Here is a 15,571-nt window from a genome sequence, read left to right on the forward strand (position 1 = left end):
GTTTGTCTGATAAGTGAAAACTTTTGTCTTCCACTATTTTTTTTCTTAGCATGGGACACCTGAGTTATAAATCTGTTTATGAGCACCAAATAGCTTACTGTATGAATCTCTCTTGTATTCCATCACGCCTGCCTTTGTGCTACATGATCACCTATGCCTTCAGATTAAGATGGAACAAGGTTTTTTTTAATTAAATAAAAATAAACAGCACAGTAGTAATAGGTGTTCTTCGGTCAGTACATGAACACCTTGGCTGCAACAAATGCCTTCTGCTGGAAATATGTGCACTGACTGCATGCACATAGTGTTTGAGTGTCGTGGTAAGTGTTTCAATACACTTATTAGATGAGTTTTGCCATACTTTATTAAAGGTTAGGGTTGCCAACTTTCTAATTGCACAAAACCTAACATCCCTACCTGGCCCCTGGCCCTTCTCCAATGCTTTGCCCCTGCTCACTCTATCCCTCCTCCCTCCATCGCTCACTCTCCCTGACCCTCACTCGCTTTCACCGGGCTGGGGTAGGGGGCTGGGGTGTGGGAGGGGGATGAGGGCTCTGGCTGGGGGTGCGGGCTCTGGGGTGGGCCTGGGGATGAGCGGTTTGGGGTGTGGGAGAGGGGGTGGGGCTGGGGCTGGGGCTGGAGCAGGGGGTTGGAGTGCAGTGGGGGTATGGGCTCTGGACTGGGGGTGTGGGCTCTAGGTCCCTGCTGCCCCTAGGCACATGGGCAGCCAGGGAGGTGCCACATGCTGCCCTCGCGCCTGCAGGCAATGCCCCTGTAGCTCCCATTGGTCGCGGTTCCTGGCCAGTGGGAGGTGCGGAGCCAGCACTGGGGCAGAGGTAGTCTGGGGAGCCTCCCAGGGGCCATAAGGACCTGGCAGCCTGTTCTGGGAGCTGTGCGGAGCTAGGGCAGGCACGTAGCCTGCCTTAGCCGGAGACCCCCGCTGCACCGGCAAACGGATGCCTGGCAACCCTACTAAAGATATAATATAATATGTTTCCTACCTTTATTGTGTGATTTTAATCTTGTAAGTAGAGATTGTTCTTCAAAGAAAAAATAAGTGATGGGGAGAGAGAAGGTGAAAGGGGGTCTCTACATGTTACAAGGGGCCTATCTAATTGGGACATGTCTTTTTATTAACTTGAAACCACTCTGTTAGCACATCTGAACTTCCATCTTCTTGTAAAATCTGTCTTGCTTGACCTTCTTGTGAAATATAACCATATCATTCGGCCTTATTCAGTACTCTCTCTTGTGTGTAGGTTCGTTGCATTTGGGCTGGAAATCTCTGATCAGCCAAAAAAAGGCCATGTTACCTCTTCATTGCAAACATTCTAAGTTACGTATTTTTGACAGTCTGATTGCCTTAGTAGTCTATCTTTGATTGTTATGTGTCCTGAATGGCAGATACAAAATATATGCCTATGTTCAACCTGATTCGAGCATTTGATTCTCAGAAATCATAAAGTCTATAAATAAACAATTAAAAGAACCTCATAGCTTACAGGCATAGACACATCATAGCACCTTTGGTGCCATGTTTGTTACAGTCCTAGAATTCCTAATGTCTAAGTTAAGCAACAACTTTGATGCTCAGTTTCTTTTAGACAAGGGGAATTTCTTACTCCATTGTCCATTTTATGGGATTTGGCTTTGAGGTAGCTTGAAAACGTCCAATGGAATTGGATTCTTTGGCTAAGAACCTTCCTTGTGAAAGAGAATAAACATAGACTTTAACAATAAAAGGTCAAAGCATTTTGTTGAAACAGCAAGATACAAGCTGTGTGCATAATGACAGGCTTCCATGCCATGATAAGTCACTACAGAGAGAGATTGATTGCTGTTTTTGCCTGAGCCAATTCAGTTGTGTTTATACAGAAGAATCCACACGGTAGAAATAAAATGGATCTGATACCTCTTGACATCCAGCACAAGTTGAAACTCAGTACCTCATTAAAAATGTTGTGATTTTCCCTGTTACCAGTACCTCTCCCAGTATCACAGTCAGTTATTGGGCAGAAGTTATGTGTTGAATCATGCAATTTCAGTCTCTCTCAAATCTTTATCAACAGTTTTGAATGATCACTGACTAGCGTCAATAAGCTTGCTACCAAAGTTTAACGTGGTGTGATTTCAGATATTAAATTGTGTATGATAGGATCTAATTCTGGTAGCCAGTTTACTAGCAACTAATACACAAATTCCAGGTACAACCTCCTCTTCTATTAAAATCATAGTTGAGAGTTAGTGCTTCCATGACCTTAATTAGAAGCTCTTTACATGGATTTATTCAAACATCCTTGCACTAAACCCTTTCTAGAAAAAGCACTGAGTTCATATCCAAGATATTCATGAACTCTACTGGCATAATAGACCAGTACCTTTCAATATCTTACCATGAGAATAGCAAATGGAAATTGAACTTGTGTATGTTTAAGCAATTTAATTAGACTTGATGGCATGCAAATTGTTTTATTAATTTATAGCTCCTAATTTGTAGTGTTAAGTAAGAATAGCCTATTTATGCTGACAACACTGCATTTTTTTGGACAACATTGACACAACATGGTACAAAACATCTAAATAGGTGGTTATTGAAGCCTTGAAAGTGTATAATTTTTTAAGTCTAAAATGACTTTCATTATATTGTAGCATAGCTAGTTATAGCACCTCCTATAAATGACCCGTTTATCTCTTTCACTCAAACTGTGAACAGCCCAAACAGTAAATAGACTTTGAAGCAAATTTTTTCTGCCACTTGAACAGGTATCCACGGAGCCTTGGTTGTTTTTTATTCACACATCTGAAAACTTTAAATTTGTCTTATCGCTATGCTGAACAAATGTTGTAAAATGTGGATCCAAACGAATACTTTTCTCTGTTTTGGAGGCTCCAAGGGTATCCTGCTAGGCAGATTGAGTGACTGCAAGTCTGTGGCTTTAGAATAGGTCAAGCTTATTCAAGGCCTTGGAGGCTTTTCAGCTGCAAAAAAAGTTTTAATGATAAAGATGCTATGAATCTTTTTGGGGAGGTTAAAGGGTACAGGTTAATAAGCAGTAGGCAGACAAAACCAGATAGTTGCTTCCAAAGCGGTTTTGAAGGAGTGCACTTTCCCAAGCTGCACATGCATGCACACTGAATCATTGGCCTTTAAGGTAATGGAAATTAGAGTCTGATCCTGCAAGTGACTTTTCATGCATGCTGGGGGAGTCCAGTTGACGTCAGTGTGTGTATTTGGGGGAGCGGAAGAGGGAATTTGTCATGCAATTCTCAGTGCAAGATCTGGGTCTTAATGAGAGAATCTGTTCGTGGTCAGCACAAAAATGCTTTAAACTTTTGGAAAATACATTAGTTTTGATTGAATAATCAGATAAAGGCATCAGTCCTCAATAAGTACTGTCCACTTCTACATTAAACTCTCAAACCTCAGCTATTTTTAATGTAGTTCTGGTCTAAACAATATAGCAAGTTATTAATGGGGAGGAAGGGGTTCTCTTCTCACTTAGGGCTTGTCTATACTTACGCGCTGGTTCGGCTGCAGGCAATCGAACTTCTGGGTTCGATTTATCGCGTCTTGTCTGGACGCGATAAATCGAACCCAGAAGTGGTCCCCATCGACTCTGGTAATCCTGCTCGGCGCGAGAAGTACATGGAGTTGACGGGGGAGCCTGCCTGCCGCGTCTGGACCGCGGTAAGTTCGAACTAAGGTACGTCGACTTCGACTACGTTGCGTACCTTAGTTCGAATTGGGGGGTGAGTGTAGACCAGGCCTTAGAGGCTCTCCAATGCTCTAAAAACGCTATCGCAATTCTTGCTCAGGCCTCCAAATTTCACATTTTGGGAGAGATCTAGCATGGAAGATTTATGATGGGAACGTTTTGGAAAGTTACGTGCCTATGAATATAGGGTTGCATAGGAAACTTGGGTATAGTATTTGCATACTGGCACAGGCAATATAATACTGATTCAGATACATTTCAATACTGTTATGGAGGGTGAACTACTTTCTTGCACTTCAAGAGAAATGCTAACTCGAGGCAGGCAGAGAATCATAGGTACAGTAGTGACTGACTTATTGACAGAACATCCAGTTAAGAAGCTTTGGATGCATTTGTTCACCTTCAGGACACACTGCAAGACTTATTTGGTTTCCCAGGCTTTGTCAGAGCAAGTGATTGGAAATTAATGAAATTTTAAACCAGGCACCTAGGAGAGTTCTTTGCTGGCACAGAGCCAATTTTTTTACTTTTTTTTTTTTAATGTACTAAATATTGTACATGCACTTAGATTTGAGAATAGCTCATCTTTTAAAAAAAAAAATTTGACTCAATGTATAAAAATGTTTTCATTTCTTTGCAGCAATTGACAAGGTAGCTTTGTTAATAGGAAACATGAGCTACTGGAATCACCCTCAGCTGAAAGCTCCAATGGTGGATGTCTATGAATTAACCAACTTGCTGAGACAGCTGGATTTCAAAGTTGTTTCTCTTCTGGATCTTACTGAATCTGAGATGCGGAATGCAGTGGATGAATTTTTACTTCTTTTGGACAAAGGAGTGTATGGTAAGAAAGTCACGATATGTCCAACTAATTTAGTAAAACATTTTTGAGTCGGAATACTCAGACATTAACTTACACCTCTCTGCCAGATCACTAAGTCCTACTTGATTGTAAAGCAGACTTCACTGTAAATAGCATGTATATGGGGGGAAGGAGGAAGTGAGTTAAACACCCGCCAGCACATCCTGTGGCTTTGAGTAAAAGGTATTGTTGCTTTTATTAGTGAAGAGATAAAATCTTTGAGCCTCTTTTAACCACACCTAAATGTATAGTATTCTGCTAAATACTGCTACATACTTTCACATTAAAAAGGTTTGTTATTTGCTAAAGATTGCTGCATTTGTGTGGCTTGTTTTCGTAGTGGGACATGCATAATTTTTGTGATCTAGGGAAAAAAACACGAAGCAAGAGTCAGCGCTGCGTAGTGTTTCCCAGAATGCACCAATACAGTTAGGCAGTGTAGCAGATGTAAATGCACAAACCTACTTGCAATGGCAGAAAAGAAGCTGTGAGGAAACAATGTTACTTGTAACCAGTTATCTGCCACTAACTGGTTACAAAATCACAAATGAGCCCTTTGAGTCATTGTGCTGCATGCATTTGCAACTTTACACTCACTATATTTTGTTAACTTTGTACTCCTACAACTTAAAGATGATGTGCAAATGAGGAAAAAGTTGTCTTGCTTCTTCAAGACACACAAATAAGTTCCTTTTCTGCTTGTTTGTTTACCTTGGGACTATCAGGTCCTGTCCTTCCTTTTTTTGCTGGAGGTCTCGCTGGAAAACCAGGAAACTGGAGGGGGGAAGCTTTCTCAGCCTTAAATTACATGGGTAGTAATAATAATAGTTTATTTGTATTACAATAATGTCTAGAAACCTAAACCCAACTTGAAACCCTGTTTAAGCTCAGCGCTGTACATACATAGACTAAGAAACAATCCCTGCCCTGAAGACCTTGCAATCTAAATAAACAAGATGAAGACTGGGGAAAAAAATAAATGTTATCCACATTTTTATAAATGGAGCAGTGTATTGAATCTTTAACAAAGATTTTTCCTCTCAACTTTGTCAAGCTTTTAGGTCAAATAGACGATAAAATTTTTCCCTCCCTCCCCAGTTGTGGTGGTTTTCACTTCCTTGGTACTTGTGATATTGTCCTGCTAGTTCCGCAGTAATTCTCTATGGGGGGAAGGGTAGACAAACCTGAATTTCTAATATTGAAAAACAAGCTGAGAAAGCTTTTAAAAAACGGTAACACCACTATTTTAGGCCTTCTGTATACATCGTGAAGAAACAAAAAAGACTCTAACTAAATTTGTTTGTCTTTATAGATTCATAGATTATAGGACTGGAAGGGACCTCGAGAGGTCATCGAGTCCAGTCCCCTGCCCGCATGGCAGGACCAAATACTGTCTAGACCATCCCTGATAGACATTTATCTAACCTACTCTTAAATATCTCCAGAGACGGAGATTCCACAACCTCCCTAGGCAATTTGTTCCAGTGTTTAACCACCCTGACAGTTAGGAACTTTTTCCTAATGTCCAACCTAGACCTCCCTTGCTGCAGTTTAAACCCATTGTTTCTGGTTCTATCCTTAGAGGCTAAGGTGAACAAGTTCTCTCCCTCCTCCTTATGACACCCTTTTAGATACCTGTAAACTGCTATCATGTCCCCTCTCAGTCTTCTCTTTTCCAAACTAAACAAACCCAATTCTTTCAGCCTTCCTTCATAGGTCATGTTCTCAAGACCTTTAATCATTCTTGTTGCTCTTCTTTGGACCCTTTCCAATTTCTCCACATCTTTTTTAAAATGCGGCGCCCAGAACTGGACACAATACTCCAGCTGAGGCCTAACCAGAGCAGAGTAGAGCGGAAGAATGACTTCTCGTGTCTTGCTCACAACACACCTGTTAATACATCCCAGAATCATGTTTGCTTTTTTTGCAACAGCATCACACTGTTGACTCATATTTAGCTTGTGGTCCACTATAACCCCTAGATCCCTTTCTGCCGTACTCCTACCTAGACAGTCTTTTCCCATTCTGTATGTGTGAAATTGATTTTTCCTTCCTAAGTGGAGCACTTTGCATTTGTCTTTGTTAAACTTCATCCTGTTTACCTCAGACCATTTCTCCAATTTGTCCAGATCATTTTGAATTATGACCCTGTCCTCCAAAGTAGTTGCAATCCCTCCCAGTTTGGTATCATCCGCAAACTTAATAAGCGTACTTTCTATGCCAATATCTAAGTCGTTGATGAAGATATTGAACAGAGCCGGTCCCAAAACAGACCCCTGCGGTACCCCACTCGTTACGCCTTTCCAGCAGGATTGGGAACCATTAATAACAACTCTCTGAGTACGGTTATCCAGCCAGTTATGCACCCACCTTATAGTAGCCCCATCTAAATTGTATTTGCCTAGTTTATCGATAAGAATATCATGCGAGACCATATCAAATGCCTTACTAAAGTCTAGGTATACCACATCCACCGCTTCACCCTTATCCACAAGGCTCGTTATCCTATCAAAGAAAGCTATCAGATTGGTTTGACATGATTTGTTCTTCACAAATCCATGCTGGCTGTTCCCTATCACCTTACCACCTTCCAAGTGTTTGCAGATGATTTCCTTAATTACTTGCTCCATTATCTTCCCTGGCACAGAAGTTAAACTAACTGGTCTGTAGTTTCCTGGGTTGTTTTTATTTCCCTTTTTATAGATGGGCACTATATTTGCCCTTTTCCAGTCTTCTGGAATCTCTCCCGTCTCCCATGACTTTCCAAAGATAATAGCTAGAGGCTCAGATACCTCCTCTATTAGCTCCTTGAGTATTCTAGGATGCATTTCATCAGGCCCGGGTGACTTGCAGGCATCTAACTTTTCTAAGTGATTTTTAACTTGTTCTTTTTTTATTTTATCCGCTAAACCTACCCCCTTATAAGTCTACCTTTAGTAGAGAAAGAAGCTGGGAACTCTAGTGAAAGAAATGCTATGAACTTCTGATGCTGTTGCTTGTCTGCAACGTCAAGTGGCCAAAGGTTCATCAAATAGTGTTAAATCCGAAGGTCCCTGTGATGTTGCACTCAATGTTTTATGGAAATATTCCAGTTACATCATATTCACACTCATAAGCATATCTTTATGTGAAAGGTCTCTTGTAAGGTATAGTAACAAAGGTTATAACCTACTGAATATATTCCTCCTATTTGTATGTATGTATCATTCTTGTATCTGAAGCTAGAAATATGAAGTATAACTCTGAGGTCCTATTGTAATTATGCAAAGTGTGGGCCATTAATGGTGGTTTAGAATCTTGATGGTTCCATTGACTAGGACAATTGGTTGTGGATGGTTTATTTACCTGCAAGCCTTCCTGTGTACATGTGGGCCAACCTGTGGGTAATGAAGAATGAGGTCTTACAGTGACATGTGACCATGTCACCAGGTAACGAAATCCATCTTAAATCTGGTAGTTTTCCATTTAGAAGGAGGGGTGGGGATCCAGAGAGACAAAAGATTCCTGCCTTGTGCCAAAGCTATACAAGGGAGGGGGGGGACAGAACAAATGGGACTGCCAGTCATGAGAACACCCCTGCTTTCCACCTAAGATGTCTGTTGGAACTAACAAAGACTGTACGAGGGGAAAGGATTGGGCCCAGATTAGGAAGGAGTCTAGTCTGTGAAAGAAGCTTATTGGAACATCTCTGAGGGTGAGATTTTATCTGTAATCGGTTTCTTAGGCTTAGACTTGAGTGTTTTTGCTTTATTTTGCTTTAGTGACTTACGTTGTTCTGTCTGTTACTTGAAACCACTCCAATCCTACTTTTTATACTTCTGTTTATTAATGAACCCAGAGTAAGTGATTAATACCTGGGGGAGCAAACAGCTGTGCATATCTCTCTATCAGTGTTGTAGAGGGCGGACAATTTATGAGTTTATCCTGTATCAGCTTATTCAGAGTAAAACGGATTTATTTGGGGCTTGGATCCCATTGGGAGCTGAGCGTCTGGGTGCTGGAGGCAAGTAAACTGTTGAACAGTTTTTGGTTAAAGTCTGCAGCTTTGGGGGCGTGGAGCAGACCTGGGTCTGTGTTTCAGCAGGCTAGTGTCTGCTCAACAAGGCAGGGTTCTGGAGTCCCAAGCTGGCAGGGAAGACGGGCTCAGAGGTCATTTCAGCACGTCGGGTGACAGTCTCAAGGGGTCTCTGTGACCGAACCCATCACAGTCCCAATTCTGGCAGAACTCAAACAGAACTGTTAGTGAACACCTCTGTTGGAACCTCTCCCTGAATAAATACTGCAGGATTTGCTCCTTCATATATCTTCACATATTGTGTCAGGAGCTCAATATGTGGTTAATGACAGGGAGAAATAAGTTAGAAAATGGCAACTATAAGCTATTTCAGGATTGAGATAAAAGTGTACTTTGCAACACAGGGCTAACTTTAATAAGTTTAAATTTATTATGATATCCCCTAGATATTGACAAATTTATGGATGTGCAAACTAGTTTACAGGATGAATATTGCACATCTGGTGTCACATTGAGCTTAAACTTCCCCTTTCCCCCTGGACAGGTTTATGATTTAAGTCACAAATTAACTGTATGCTAGTTTCTGGTGGAGTTTTTTGTCATTAAAAACTTGCCTTACAAGTGAGTCATTGCTCAGTACTGTGATTGAGCTATATTGGCAAAATGTATCAACAATTTTCTCAAGAGAGTGTGCCATGGAAAATGGATCTGTCTTTCCTAAGTCTCATCTTGAAGGGGGAAGTTGAGTCACTGTCTCTGCTATCTTGGAAGTGGAATAGATCAATTCAGACAAAACTTTACTGCTTTATTAGGGAGCAGGCCACCCTGAATTATCTGATGCAGAGTGTGAAGAGAGGTCTGTTGCTGACTAGCTAGATTTGATTTTTTTAAAAAGCTGTTTTTGTGTACATTACTTTTAAAATAAGGATTTAGGACAGAGGCTAGAATGCTAAACTTGTGTCATATACAAATGGCTCTAGAGTTCCACCCCTACCTAAATTCAGCCACGAAATTGCTTAATCTGGTATTTTACTCAAATAGGTGCCAGGCCCACATGAAGTTATTTCTTTGTGTGGCTTTTACACTCATGTGATACCTGATGCTTGATGCATGTAGGACTGGCTGACCTGACATTCAAAATATCTTTCACCATTTATATATCAGAACAAAGACTCACAATCATATGGAAATCTATTATGACTGTAAAGTTCACTAGACTTTCTGATGGTATGACTTCCATTTGCCACTTATGTTGTTTCTTGTGTGTTGGGGGGAGCTATGGACTCCTATTCTGTTTAAGGCTCTCTGTTTACCTTAGCTGTTCACATGAATTTAAAAAAATAAGTGACCAGAGGCTTTGAAGTAGTTCATACTGGCTCCATGTGAGAGCATTTGCAAAGTGCATTTATATAGTTTAACCTTTGTTTTTCCACCTAGCTGATATCTGTGAAAGCCAAGCATGGCCTCTCCCAGTAAAATTTAGCATTAAACATTCATAAATTACTTTATCATTTAAATGATCATTCTGGATAGTGACTATTAGTGTCTCAGAAGCAATATAAAATATGCTGTCAGGGTATAAATTGCTGGTGATTTATTGCATGTTAGTGGGCACAGCTCCAAACATAAGAGGCACAGCTGCTACCCCCATTTAGACCTTGTTTCAGATATTCATGATATTTACCATGACATTGTGTAATTAGTATTTGCTGCCAGGAATGTGGCATTTCAAATACTGTTCCCTAAAAATAGAACTGATAAACAAATTGGTGATGGTGGTCCTGGTACTTTAGTTCCTCAATATATTTGATATTAAATGCAATGCAGAATTATTGTGCTCATCATATATAAATGAGATGAGAGATGTAACAGCATAAATTTTAAAGATTGAAAGTAATCTGGCTGTTTTCTTAGTAAAAACTCTGGAGATCACTTAAAATGTTGATTTCTGTGCTGAACTTCACTTCTGATCCTGATGTTAGTACAATAACTGTTTGTGACCATTGCATCTTAAATACTTTTGCTGGCTGCTCATCAGATATCCTTAACCCAGTTACTTATCCCATGACAGGAAAGAAATCCAGTTACCATTTTAAAATCTGTGATCCTGTCACCCCTCCTTTAGTACTGATCGCTCCAGTTCTTGGCAGGATTAATCTACATAAAGAGCTCTGTCTTGTTCTGTGTCAGGGTTAGAATACAAGCCCATGTTAATGATGATTTGTACAATATTAATAAATGGCTGACTGCCTTTAAACAGAATAGGGCCTAAATTTGGCCCAGAAATACCAAGGACCAAGATGTTAATACTGTCTTATCAGTGGCTGTTGTAAGCACTGACTTCACTGGGATTATTTACGTGCTGAAAGTTGGGTAAATATGTTTTAATACCATATGGCATCCAGGTTATGGCTAAGTAGTACAAATTAAATGCTAACTCTTCAGTTATTTCAAACCTTTCTACCATGACTGGTAATTGATACCAGCTCTCTAATGGAGCAAAGTGAAGAAACTTCATAAACCTAGGGACTCATTCTGATCTCTTTCTCTCTGACTTCATTGACATCAGTGAAGATACTCTTCATGTACTCTGATGTAAATAAGAGCAGAATTTGGCCCCTAATCTTTTTACATTGACCCTGTGATCCTTAAAGCAGGAATATAATTGGAGACACACATGCTGCAACAAGTATCCAGGTGTTCACCTTCATTGTAAAAGCAATGTCAAGCATTCAATTTCCAGCATTTCAACTAGCGTATACGTAATAGTGATTTGTTAAAATAGGACCATTCAAAATAAACTGGCCAAGTCTATTGAGCAAACAAACATAATCAAGTGGTTTTAAGTTCTGCCTTAGAAGCCAGTTTGTAGATAATGCCTATGATTGGTGATCAGTTACTAAACTAGATAGTTTAGCAATAGGGTACCAGCCATATACAGGGAGAGCATTTGCAGAATGATATAACTAGCTAAAACAAGGAAGGCATTAATTTAGACATAAGTTTATTTGTATCCCACTCTTGAGTAAAATACTTCTGTGTATTTAAAACAATCACAAGAGAATGAATTTTACTTAAAATTACACCTACGCAACAGTTATTCTGTTGTGGTTTTGATATGTACGCATGCACAGCCACAACTGAATTATTCACTCTAGTATGTTCATTTGCATAGTTAAAAAAAAATCTTTTAAATAGCTAAGTTAGTGTGTTGCAGCAGAGATCATTTCATCGTTCTGATGTGTTAATTCAAGTGGAAGATCAAAGGTTGAATGCCAGATGTGGTCTTATACTCTCTAAGACTGATGTGGTCCATTACTCTTCAAGCTAATGAAGGCTGAAACCTCCTGTATCTTAGAATCACAGAATATCAGGGTTGGAAAGGACCTCAGGAGATCATCTAGTCCAACCCCCTGCTCAAAGCAGGACCAATTCCCAACTAAATCATCCCGGCCAGGGCTTTGTGAAGCCTGATCTTAAAAACCTCTAAGGAAGGAGATTCCACCACCTCCCTAGGTAACCCATTCCAGTGTTTCACCACCGTCCTAGTGAAAACGTTTTCCCTAATATCCAACCTAAACCTCCCCCACTGCAACTTGAGACCATTACTCCTTGTTCTGTCATCTGGTACCACTGAGAACAGTCTAGATCCATCCTCTTTGGAACCCCCTTTTAGGTAATTGAAAGTAGCTATCAACCCCCCCCTCATTCTTCTCTTCTGTAGACTAAACAATCCCAGTTCCCTCAGCCTCTCCTCATAAGTCATGTGCTCCAGCTCCCTAATGATTTTTGTTGCCCTCCGCTGGACTCTTTCCAATTTTTCCACATCCTTCTTGTAGTGTGGGGCCCAAAACTGGACACAGAACTCCAGATGAGGCCTCACCAATGTTGAATAGAGGGGAACGATCACGTCCCTCGATCTGCTGGCAATGCCCCTACTTATACAGCCCAAAATGCCGTTAGCCTTCTTGGCAACAAGGGCACACTGTTGACTTGTATCCAGCTTCTCGTCCACTGTAACCCCTAGGTCCTTTTCTGCAGAACTGCTGCTTAGCCATTCGGTCCCTAGTCTGTAGCAGTGCATGGGATTCTTCTGTCCTAAGTGCAGGACTTTGCACTTGTCCTTGTTGAACCTCATCAGGTTTCTTTTGGCCCAATCCTCTAATTTGTCTAGGTCCCTCTGTATCCGATCCCTACCCTCCAGCATATCTACCACACCTCCCAGTTTAGTGTCATCTGCAAACTTGCTGAGGGTGCAGTCCACGCCATCCTCCAGATCATTAATGAAGATTTTGAACAAAACCGACCGTTGGGGCACTCTGCTTGATACCGGCTCCCAACTAGACATGGAGCCATTGATCACTACCTATTGAGCCCGACGATCTAGCCAGCTTTTTATCCACCTTATAGTCCATTCATCCAGCCCATTCTACTTTAACTTGCTGGCAAGAATACTGTGGGAGACCGTATCAAAAGCTTTGCTAAAGCTCAGGAATAACCCATCCACTGCTTTCCCCTCATCCACAGACCCAGTTATCTCCTCATAGAAGGCAATTAGGTTAGTCAGGCATGACTTGCCCTTGGTGAATCCATGCTGACTGTTTCTGATCACTTTCCTCTAAGTGCTTCAGAATTGATTCCTTGAGGAGCTGCTCCATGATTTTTCCAGGGACTGAGGTGAGGCTGACTGGGCTGTAGTTCCCCGGATTTTTCTCCTTCCCTTTTTTAAAGATGGGCACTACATTAGCCTTTTTCCAGTCATCCGTGACCTCCCCCGATCGCCATGAGTTTTCAAAGATAATTGCCAATGGCTCTGCAATCACATCCACCAACTCCTTTAGCACCCTCCAATGCAGCGCATCCGGCCCCATGAACTTGTGCTTGTCCAGTTTTTCTAAGTAGTCCTGAACCACTTCTTTCTCCACAGAGGGCTGGTCACCTTCTCCCCATACTGTGCTGCCCAGTGCAGCAGTCTGGGAGCTGACCTTGTTTGTGAAGACAGAGGCAAAAAAAGCATCGAGTACATTAGCTTTTTCCACATCCTCTGTCACTAGGTTGCCTCCCTCATTCAGTAGGGGGCCCACACTTTCCTTGACTTTCTTCTTGTTGTTAACATACCTGAAGAAACCCTTCTTGTTACTCTTAACATCTCTTGCTAGCTGCAACTCCAAGTGTGATTTGGCTTTCCTGATTTCACTCCTGCATGCCTGAGCTATATTTTTATACTTCTCCCTGGTCATTTGTCCAATCTTCCACTTGTAAGCTTCTTTTTTGTGTTTAAGATCAGCAAGGATTTCACTGTTAAGCCAAGGTGGTTGCCTGTCATATTTACTATTCTTTCTACACATCAGGATGGTTTTTTTCCTGCAACCTCAATAAGGATTCTTTAAAATACAGCCAGCTCTCCTGGACTCCTTTCCCCCTCATGTTATTCTCCCAGGGGATCCTGCCCATCAGTTCCCTGAGGGAGTCAGAGTCCATTTTTCTGAAGTCCAGGGTCCGTATTCTATTGCTCTCCTTTCTTTCTTGTGTCAGGATCCTGAACTCAACCATCTCATGGTCACTGCCTCCCAGGTTCCCATCCACTTTTGCTTCCCCTACTAATTCTTCCCTGTTTGTGAGCAGCAGGTCTAGAAGAGCTCTGCCCCTAGTTGGTTCCTCCAGCACTTGCACCAGGAAATTGTCCCCTACACTTTCCAAAAACTTCCTGGATCTTCTCTTCCCACCTTCCATCCAGGCTCTGAATTTCTTGTGGGTTTGGTGGGGGAGGTGATAACTTTTCAGTTACCAGAGAATGTGAAATAGGCAAGTGCTCACGTTTGTAGGGATTGATGCTTGTAATCTAGCTGGTGTCCAGAAAAATCTATTAAAGATTCTTTTATATTGAATTGAACCTAGATGAGTAGATGCCAAGAATTGTGATTTATGGGCTTGGCTACACTTGCGAGTTACAGCGAATTAAAGGAGCCACGGGCGCACTAGCTCACTACCCGTCCACATTGGCAAGGCATGTGGAGTGCTCTGACTCCACGGCTACAGCGCTCCTGGTACGCCATCTCAGAGAGTAGAATAACGTTGATGCGCCCCCACTGGAGCGCCCCAGCGTCAGTGTGAACAAAGTGTTGCATTACTGCACTCTGATCAGCCTCCGGAAACGTCCCATAATCCCCTTAAGTCAAGTGGCCACTCTTGTCATTGTTTTGGATATGCCCTTTGAAATCTCCGTTTGACCGCCGGCTGCTTATCTGCTCTGAGACAAAGCAACCGTTACTGTGGAATGCTGTCTGTGAGAGAGAGGCGGGGGGAAGGGGGAGGTCTGCTGCTGTATGAACTTACAAGACAGCATGCTGACATGCTCTCAGCCCCCCCAAAACCCACTCTCTCTCCCCCCACATATACACAACACACTCCCTGTCACACTCCCACCCCACCCCACCCCCATTTGAAAAGCACATTGCAGCCACTTGCATGCTGGGATAGCTACCACAATGCACTGCTCTCTGTGGCCGTTGTAAGAGCTGCTAATGGGGCCACACCAGTGTGCTGTCAGATGTCAGTGTGGACAGACTACAGCGCTTTCCCTACTGCACTCTACGAAGGCTGGTTTAACTCAAACCTCTCCACATCTGCAAGTGTAGCCATGCCCTATATTGCACAATAGCTACTTCCATGGGTTGTTCTACAAGGAAATTTTTTCAGCTTTCCATTTGGTCTTGGGTAGGAATGGGCGGACTGTGAGAAGGTGCTTCTAAATCACTGGTAACATTGGCTAGACAAAGGAGAATAATTATGAGTTCAGGTGAGTAAACAATGTAAGGCCATGATTCAGGAAAACATCCCTATTCAGGAAAGCATCTAAGCATGTGCTTCAGTCCCAGTGAAGTCAATAGGCTAATGAATGGGGGTAAGTAAAATGTGAAGGCATCCTGAACTGGTATCTGATTAGGAAGTTGATTAGGCTCAGGAGTGTGTCTGTAT

The 15,571-nt window shown here is 41.8% G+C and overlaps 1 protein-coding gene across 2 annotated transcripts in view; it reads left to right on the forward strand.

The window, feature by feature from the left end:
• MALT1 (MALT1 paracaspase) overlaps positions 1–15,571 on the forward strand; it is a 74,257-nt gene that overhangs the window by 37,855 nt on the left and 20,831 nt on the right. For both annotated transcript variants that reach the window (XM_024101322.3, XM_005303875.5), the window contains one exon: positions 4,357–4,560. In XM_024101322.3, the coding sequence (XP_023957090.2) occupies positions 4,357–4,560 (204 nt within the window). The remainder of the gene's footprint in view (positions 1–4,356; positions 4,561–15,571) is intronic.

The sequence above is a fragment of the Chrysemys picta genome, chromosome 6 (genome assembly GCF_011386835.1).
Source record: "Chrysemys picta bellii isolate R12L10 chromosome 6, ASM1138683v2, whole genome shotgun sequence".
In the NCBI taxonomy this organism is placed as follows: Eukaryota; Metazoa; Chordata; order Testudines; family Emydidae; genus Chrysemys; species Chrysemys picta.